Here is a 9,859-nt window from a genome sequence, read left to right as displayed (position 1 = left end):
TCTGCAATTTGGGGGGCGTGTCATAAACAGATAGCTAAGGGTTAATGTCTCTTTCACCTGAAGCACCTGACCAGAGGACCAATCAGGAAACCGGATTTTTTCAACTTTGGGTGGAGGGAACTGAGTGTTTTTGTCTTTGTTTTCTGCCTGCCTGCTTTCTCTGAGCTTTGGAGAAGTACTTTCTACCTTCTAGTCTTCTGTTTCTAAGTGTAAGGACAAAGAGATCAGATAGTAAGTTCTATGGTTTTCTTTTCTTTGGTATTTGCATGAATATAAGTGCTGGAGTGCTTTGATTTGTATTCTTTTTGAATAAGGCTGTTTATTCAATATTCTTTTAAGCAATTGACCCTGTGTGTATCATCTTCATACAGAGAGAACATTTGTACTTATTTTTCTTTCTTTTTATATAAAGCTTTCTTTTAAGACCTGTTGGAGTTTTTCTTTACTTCAGGGAAATTGAGTCTGTACTCACCAGGGAATTGGTGGGAGGAAGGAATCGGGGAAATCTGTGGGTTGGATTGCTAGCCTGATTTTTGCATTCCCTCTGGGGGGAATAGGAAAGTACTTTTTGTTTCCAGGATTGGGAACAGAGAGGGAGATTCTCTCTGTGTAGTTTCACAGAGCTTGTGTCTGTGTATCTCTCCAGGAGCACCTGGAGGGGGGAAGGGAAAAAGGATTATTTCCCTTGGTTGTGAGACTCAAGGGATTTGGGTCTTGGGGTCCCCAGGGAAGGTTTTTCAGAGGGACCAGAGTGCCCCAAAACACTCTAATTTTTTGGGTGGTGGCAGCAGGTACCAGGTCCAAGCTGGTAACTAAGCTTGGAGGTCTTCATGCTAACCCCCATATTTTGGACGCTAAGGTCCAAATCTGGGACTAAGGTTATTACAATGGTCTCCCACAGTATTCTTGCAAGCAATTTAAAGAAGTATGGGCTGGATGAATGGACTATAAGGTGGATAGAAAGATGTCTACATTGTCGGGCTCAGGGGTGTCAAAGTTACAATCAGGATTCACAATTTGTCAAGACCACTGTGTTTTGCTAGCACAGCACTCTGCTAATACGTTCAGATAATGTGAGCCCCCTTGCAAGACCCAAATAGTCATATTTATACAGATAAAAGGGCGTGAAAGAAACAAAGAGACAAAGAGACAAAATTGTAAAATTCACCCAGGGCACAGCATGCATATCCTACTTCCTTACTAACTCTTATCGATCTAAGGCTAATACTTCCCCAATTGCCCTTAAATGGAGCAATTGTTCTACCTTAATGTCTGCTTTCCTGACACCTGGATTGCAGCATTCTTTTCATTTCTACTTAAAGGCACATACAGCATTGTTTAATTCATTCTATTTCTTTAATATAATTCATTTCACTTTCACAACGGATAGTGATCAACGACTCCATGTCTAGTTGACAGCCGGTTTCAAGCGGAGTGCCCCAAGGGCTGGCCCTGCTGTCGGTTTTGGTCAATATCTTCATTAATGATGTTTTGGGTGGTGTGGACTGCACCCTCAGCAAGTTTGCAGATGACACTAAACTGGGAGGAGTGGTAGATACACTGGAGAGTAGGGAGAGGATACAGAGGGACCTAAACTAATTAGAGGATTGGGCCAAAAGAAATCTGATGAGGTTCAAAAAGGACAAGTGCAGAGTCCTGCTCTTGTGACGGAAGAATCCCATTCACTGTTACAGACTAGAGACTGAATGGCTAGGCAGCAGTTCTGCAGAAAAAGAGCTATAGGTTAAAGTGGACGAGAAGCTGGATATGAGTCAACAGTGTGCCCTTGTTGCTAAGAGGGCTAAAGGCATTTTGGGCTGTGTAAGAAGGGGCATTGCCAGCAGATCAAGGGACATGATCATTCCCTCTATTTGACATTGTTGAGGCATCATCGGGAGTACAGGGTTCGATATTGGTCCCCACACTACAAAAAGGATGTGGAAAAATTGGAAAGAGTCCAACGGAGGGCAACAAAAATGATTAGGCTGCTGGAGCACATGACTTATGAGGAGATGCTGAGGGCACTGGAATTGTTTAGTCTGCAGAAGAGAAGAATAAGGGGGGGATTTGACAGCTGCTTTCATCTACCTAAAAGGAGGTTCCAAAGAGGATGGATCTAGGCTGTTCTCAGGGGTACCAGATGACAGAACAAGGAGCAATGCTCTCAAGTTGCATTGGGGGAGGTTTAAATTGGAAATTAGGAAAAAAAATTCACTAGGAGGGTGGTGAAGCCCTGGACTGCGTTAGCTAAGGAGGTGGTGGAATCTCCTTCCTTGAAGCTTTTAAGATCAGGCTTGACAAAGCCTTGGATGGGATGATTTAGCGGGAACTGGTCCTGCTTTGATCAGGGAGTTGGACTAGATGACCTCCTGAGGTCCCTTCCAACCCTGATATTCTGTGATTCTATGATACTTCATGTTGGGGAGGACATGCAAAAACAAAAAAACTTGTGTGACCAGTGGAAGAAATGATAGTACTGGTCACCTCCGACGTTTGTGACCAGCAGCAGAAGCACTCTACTTCCAACTAAGAGAACAACAATGAAATGTTGCCTTTTAGAGACTAATAATGACAAACTAATCCAACTCAAAATATGGACATTGACTACAGTCTTTGAATGGAATTAGAAATAAATAATGTAATAATGTTATTGTTGTTTTCACACTACATATATTTTGGGCTCCTTTTGGGTTATTCACCATTTTTCTTTGAAACACCTGCCACACCACAATCACGATACTAGTACCAGTACTTAGGTTTTAATTTTGACTTTGATTATTGTTTCATAGCTTTGTTGCTAATATGAAGACACTCCTGCTGCGGCTTGTAGCTTTTTTTTTTTAAATGTATCTAACCCTTTCATTTGTTATTTGATGTATAGATGAATATGTTGATAAAAAGAAAAAAAATTGTTTCAATAACTACATTGCAAAGGTGAGTTGATAGCTTGATAGAAGATTAGAAAGAGTCACCATCCTTCATGGTTGTTTGCCTTCTCAGAGGATGTTTGTACTGCCTTAATCAGTGACCCACCTACCTTGTCCAAATCTAGAGGTTAACACTTTCTGACATATGGTCATACGTATTAATATCAATTATCTCATCCCTGAAACCGTTACCTTTGGCCTAACTTATGAGTTCCATGTCCTGCAGTGTACTCTGTAGTTATGGGTCTGTTCCAGAACTAGGGTAAACATATTCACTTATTTGTTCCATTCCCTATTCAGCTCCCCAAAGTCAAGTGGCATAACTGGTATGCCATTTATCTATGCCAAAGGTTACAAGCACTTCTACTAACTTGATCTAGTTAATCATAAAAGATACAGGCCCGTAGGTTTCTTGTGTTACCGCCAAATATTATTAATAACCATTATGAATAACATATACTGGAATTCAGCATAAACAAACCCCCTGAAATAGTATAATCAATCAAACCAGTGGAAAAAGCCCCACCCATTCTGCAATACAGCAATCTAGCAAGTTAGCCTTATGGGCTACAGCTCCCACATACTGTAGAGAACTGGGACAACTTATGGGTTGGGTTTCGGTGACATTTAAAGAAACGTGTAACTTGTCAAATCTTCATATAAAGCATAAAATCTGAAATGTGTGACTTTGGAGACACATTCTTTCTTCATAAGGTGAATTCACCATCACTGCACAAGATGGCTTCCTAGAGACTGGTATTGTATAAAGGCTATTTCCTCTACCGTGTTATTACGGGGTTAGAGCAGTAAACCTGACATTCTTTAGTGGGCCTCGTTGACCCATTTCAGAACAAATGAAAGCTTGGTCAAGCAATTGACTGCACAGTTGACCAACAACTAGTGTGAATCACTCCTTCCTCTTAGATTCAGTGTTTAGACACAATGAAGGCACCCACAGAAATAATTCTCCTGAGCTAAAATGACACGGAATTTTATGAACCTTCAGTGTTATAGAAATAAATGGAAAACTTTAGTTTTGTTTTTCTCATTGTGCTCCAAAGAAAGATTCTGGACTCGGTAAATGCAGTTTCAAAACTGCGACAATCCAGAGACACAGACCTATACAAAGCAGCAGAATTATTTCCCGAAGGCACTAATCCACTAAACTCGTAGCTACATTTCAAATTGAGTTCAAATAAGCCAAATGTTGATCAAGTAAATTATCAGAAAAATGAGTCAGACAAATCAAGTCTGAAGAGAAGTGCTTGAGAAGGGAAAAAAGGCAGGGGAGTAGGTTGTTGGGTGGCAGAGAGGGAGGAGATCAGAGCTGATATTGGCTGCTCCAAGGAAGAATCTCCCACTGAACAAGTGAACAAAGGTCCATCTCTGAAGGTCTGTCTAGCAAGGATCAATGTATTGCAACCCTCCCCTGACATGAATCTCCCTATGGCACTGAAATTACATATATCCTCTAATTTGGCATTTGAGAAGTGAAAGGGATGGTAGCCCTAATGGAAAAGCTAACAGCTTGGCTCTTCTGTAAGCCTCAAACTGCTGAATGAGCTTTAGGGTAGGGAAGGCTGTGCCTCCAAAACAGCCTGGCCCTGCCCCCTATCTAATCCCCACCCACTTCCTGCCCCATCAACTGCCCCTCCCTCAGAATCCCCAACCCATCCTGCTCCTTGTCCCCTCACTGTCCTCCAACCACCATCCCTGTTCCCTTTCCAGTGACTGCCCTGATCCCTATCCACCCCTCAACTGAGTCCTGACAGACCCCCCAGAACGCCCACAATCCAACCTCCTGTTCCCTGACCATCCCCCCAACCTCTGCCCCCTCCCTGTGCCCTGATTGTCCCCAGGACTCCGTGCCCCTTAGCCAACCCCCCCAGCCCCAGCCTCTTACCCCCGGCTCCCCACTCACCCGGAGCCTCAGCGCCTCGCTGAACAGCGGCAGCGTGTCTCCGTTGGGGCCCCTGAGCTCTGCCCCGCTCAGAGCTGCGTGGTCAGGGGGTGGGGCTGGGAGCTCCAGGCCGAGCGGAGGGAGCTGAGCGCAGTCTGAGGTCGCAGCCCCACCCTCTGACCAAGTGGCTCTGAGGGGGCGGGGTCAGACACGCTGCAGCGTTGTCAGGGGAAGCTGTTTGATGCACTAAGGCTCCAGGAGAGGGGCGGAGGCGGGAGTAAGGAGCCGAGGTGGCAGCCTCAGCTGTTCTCTTGGGGGTCCCTGTGGAGCCCAGGGCCTGGGGCAAATTGCCCCACTTGCCACCCCCTCTGGGTGGCCCTGGGTTGGGAAGGGCCTATTCAGGGCAATGTGTCATTGGAGGAAACAATAGGTATTAAGAGAAGGGTATTTCCCACCAGATGAGCCTCCCTGAGAATGCTTCAGACAGCCTATATATAATGAATGCTTTACAAGGGCATGTGACCAGGCCAAAGAACTCTGCACTCCATCTGTAATTTTCCCACAAACTAGTCTGGAAACTAAGTTTTAAAACAAAGGGTTCCTGCCATATGCTAAAGTTATATAAAGCAGGGAGTGACATCGTTGGTGGTTCTTTACTCCCCACTCAAGTAGACTCCTAGAATGTTAATAGCTATAAAATATTTACCGTACTATTAGTTATAAAGTGTGTAACCCCCTCGCTCTACTTGTCTCCCTTGATAGGCTCCTTGAGTATTTCTGAGTCATGTCAACGCATCAACCACCTCATGGCAGCTTTCAACCTCACCCATTCTGACCCTTCAATGTTCATCATAATGGGCATCTCCAGCCTGGAGGCTGCCCACATCTGGATTTCCATTCCTTTCTCTACATTCTACATTGTCAGCCTGTTGGGAAATTTCATGGTTCTGTCTGTAGTAGGTAAAAAGCAGACTCTGCACAAGCCGATGTACCTGCTGCTATGTATGCTGGCACTCACAGACATCATCACACCTACCTTCGTTGTGCCAAAGGCACTGAGCATATTTTGGTTCAATTTGAAAGGCATTACTATGGCTGCCTGCCTCACCCAGATGTTCTTCCTTCAAACAGTTTCTGTAGTGCACTCAGCCACCCTCGTGACAATGGCCTTCGATTGCTACATTGCCATATGTAACTCTCTGAGATATGCCATCATCCTCAGCAATACACAAATAGCTAAGCTCGGGCTTGTAGGTCTGATAAGAGCTGTTCTCTTCATTCTGCCTCTGCCCCTGATCCTGAGCAGGCAGCCATTCTGTGCAAATAGCATTATCCCCCACATGCAATGCGAGTACATAGCTGTGGTCAAAATGGCATGTGGGGACATTACAGTCATTAGGATATATAGCTTGGTGCTAATGTTTGTAGTTATGGGGTTTGATCTGACTTTCATTGCCCTATCCTATGGTCTGATCATCACTGTTGTCCTCAGATTCTCCTCTAAGAAAGCTCACCAGAAAGCCCTCAACACTTGCACAACGCACATCTGTATGATGCTGACATATTATACCCCTGGCCTCTTCTCCAATATCACATATTGGTTTGGTCAAGGCATCACTCCCCATGTTCACATCATCTTGGCTGACCTTTATCTCCTCATCCCTCCCATGCTCAACCCTATCATTTATGGGATCAGAAACAAAGAGCTTCGTGACAAAGTAGGCAAATACTCCTGCTGCAGAAGGTGATCGCCTGGGGCCGCTGACTTGAAACCTCTATTACAAGAGGGTGAAAGCATATCTCCTCGTTAATCAAGGGTGCCTTGTCCCAATTTGGTTGAGCTCAGCACTGTGGAAGTTCATAGTATGAGAAGTTCCTCCCACACAATATCTTATCACTCCATCACTAAGCACAGCTCTTTCCATTGGTAAGTTACCTCTCTCCGAGCCTCACTTGACCTCTTTCATTGTCACCCATAGCCTCCATCCCCACGCACCCTGTGACTCTGCCTTTCCATGACTCTAAGACTATGTATACACTAGCACGGTAAGTGAACCTACTCTACGCAAGTCCAGCTACGGGAATAAGGCAGCTGGAGTCGATATATCTTGGGTCAAGATACCGCAGGGTCTACACTGTGGGAGGGGGCAGGGGGGTGCACAGGAGAAAATCTCCCATTGACTTATCTTATTCTTCTCTTTACTAGACCCACTAAATCGACCACCCGTGGATGATCTCAGAGCATCAATCCCAGCTGAGTGTAGACCTACCCTGAGACTACCATAAGATATTGTAGCATTTTGAGGGAAAGTAGTTTTCCATTAGTCCCTGTGTAGTCATGGTTCTTGTTCACTTTTACAAACAGAAGCTACACTTCCAGACAACCAAAGAGAAAAAGAAAGAATCAGCAATGCTGAAGTTCTTTGTCATATGTACAGTGATTCGGTGAGCAAAATGTACCTGATTTTTCTATGCTGAATCCATCACAAAACCTGAAGGAAAAACTAAAGTTTCTACTGGAAAGTCCTTATACAGGAAAACTGCTGTAGGAATTGAGGACATTCTACTAGAGCTTACTGGTGAGAGTTGTGAAATGGTGTGTTTTTGAGAACTGAACTGTGGTATTTAACTACTACATTACCTTTCAGTAAAAATAACTTACTGCTTTGCACAGCTGATTTTGGAATGGAACAGACTATGAACTTCCTTGCATCCCAGAGAGGGTTATTTGTGATGTCCCTGTGTCCACAAAGTAGGGTTTCTTGTTTTCATGAACCTTTCCCTTTTTTTTGTTCATTGTTCTTGTGACAGGTTAGATCCCAGACCCCCCCTTGGAAGACAATCCAGACAATCCGGGAAGTTTTTGAAAATGTAGGGGACAATTTCCTGGTCCAAGTGCTGGAGGAACCAGCTAGGGATAGAGCTCCTCTTGACCTACTGCTGACAAACAGAGAAGAGTTAGTAGGGAAGGAAAAGTGGATGGGAAGCTGGGAGGCAGTGACCATGAGATGGTCGAGTTCAGGATCCTGACAAAAAGAAGAAAGGAGAGCAGCAGAATATGGACCCTGGACTCAGAAAAGCAGACTTTGGCTCCCTTAGGGAGCTGATGGGCAGGATCCCCTGGGAAAATAATTAATAAACTTAACAGTAACAAGCCACCGAGACCAGATGGTATTCACCCAAGAGTTCTCAAAGAACTCAAATGTGAAATTGTGGAGCTACTAACTATGGTTTGTAACCTGTCCGTTCAATCAGCTTACGTTCCCAAAGACTAGAAGATAGCTAATGTAATGCCAATATTTAAAAAGGGCTCTAGAGATGAGGCACCAGTACCAGGCAAATTAGTTGAAATGATAGTAAAGAATAAAATTGTCAGACACAGAAGAACATAAATTGTTGGGCAAAAGTCAACATGGTTTCTGTAAAGGGAAATCGTGTCTTACTAATCTATTAGAGTTCTTTGAAGGGGTCAACAAACATGTGGACAATGGGGATCCAGTGGACATAGCGTACTTAGATTTCCAGAAATCCTTTGACAAGGCTTCTCACCAAAGGCTCTTATGTAAATTAAGTTATCATATGATAAGAGTGAAGATCCTTTCATGGATTGAGAACTACTTAAAAGACAGGGTAGGAATAAATGGTAAATTTTAAGAATGCAGAGGGGTAACTAGTGGTGTTCCCCAAGGGTCAGTCCTAGAAGCAATCCAATTCAACTTATTCATAAATAATCTGAAGAAAGGGGTAAAAAATGAGGTGGCAAAGTTTGCAGATGATACTAAATTGCTCAAGATAATTAAGACCAAAGCAGACTGTAAAGAACTTCAAAAAAATCTCACAAAACTAAGTTATTGGGCAACAAAATGGCAAATGAAATTTAAAGTGGACAAATGTAAAATAATACACATTCGGAAAAATAAACCAAACTATACATACAATATGACCGCAGCTAATTTATCTACAACTAATCAGGAAAAAGATCTTGGAGTCATCATGGATAGTTCTTTGAAAACATTCACGCAATGTGCAGCTACAGTCAAAAACCAAACAGAATGTTAGGAATCATTAGAAAGGGGATAGAGAATAAGAGAGAGAATATATTATTGCCCTTATATAAATCCTTGGTATGCCCACATCTTGAATACTCCGTACAGATGTGGTCTCCTCATCTCAAAAAAAGATATACTTGCATTAGAAAAAGTCCAGAGAAAGGCAATCAAAATGACTAGGGGTTAGGAACGGGTCCCATATGAGGAGAAATTAAAGAGGCTAGGACTTTTCAGCTTGGAAAAGAGGAGACTAAGGGGGGATATGATAGAGGTATATAAAATCATGAGTGATGTGGAGAAAGTGAATAAGGAAAAGTTATTTATATGTTCCCATAATATAAGAACTAGGGGCCACCAAATTAAATTAATGGGTACCAGAATTAAAACAAATGAAAGGAAGTCCTTCTTCACACAGCGCACAGTCAACTTATGGAATTCATTGCCTGAGGAAGTTGTGACTGCTAGGGCTATAATAGAGTTTATAAGAGAACTGGATAAATTCATGGAGGTTGTCCATTAATGGTTATTAGCCAGGATGGTAAAGAATGGTGTCTTTGACCTCTGTTTGTCAGAAGGTGGCGATGGACGGCAAGAGAGAGATCACTTGATCATTACCTGTTACATTCACTCCCTCTGGGACACCTGGCATTGGCCACTGTCAGTAGACAGGATACTGGGCTGGATGGACCTTTGGTCTGACCCAGTATGGTTATTCTTATATTCTTATGACTATGCCACACAGGAGAGTGGAAGGGGAGTCCTTAAGGTCAAGGAGGCCTTGGGATAAAGGGAATGGGAGTAGGGACTCCAATCTTTTTGCTAGCCAATTCCCCTGGGGTAGTGCAGAAGCCAGGAAATACCCCAGAATAGTTACCTGCTTACATTAGGAAACTGGGACACTGATGGGTTGGATTTTAATGACATGTAAAGAGATGCTTAACTTGTGAAATTTTCATTTAAGTGACAAAAGCTGAAATATGTAC

General features: G+C 43.3%; 1 protein-coding gene across 1 annotated transcript; it reads left to right on the top strand.

The window, feature by feature from the left end:
• Positions 1-5,633: 5,633 nt before the first annotated feature.
• Positions 5,634-6,575, top strand: LOC127055551 (olfactory receptor 52E2-like). The gene has a single exon (XM_050962740.1). The coding sequence runs from the start codon at positions 5,634-5,636 to the stop codon at positions 6,573-6,575; it is 942 nt and encodes a 313-aa protein (XP_050818697.1).
• Positions 6,576-9,859: the final 3,284 nt, after the last annotated feature.

This window comes from Gopherus flavomarginatus, chromosome 1 (genome assembly GCF_025201925.1).
Source record: "Gopherus flavomarginatus isolate rGopFla2 chromosome 1, rGopFla2.mat.asm, whole genome shotgun sequence".
NCBI classification, from domain to species: Eukaryota; Metazoa; Chordata; order Testudines; family Testudinidae; genus Gopherus; species Gopherus flavomarginatus.
Note: the sequence above shows the minus strand (reverse complement) of the source record. Positions and strands in the feature narration are given on the sequence as shown.

Excerpts from the sequence above, each read along its gene's own strand:
- LOC127055551 (XM_050962740.1), top strand. The coding sequence starts at position 5,634 with ATGGCAGCTTTCAACCTCACCCATTCTGACCCTTCAATGTTCATCATA.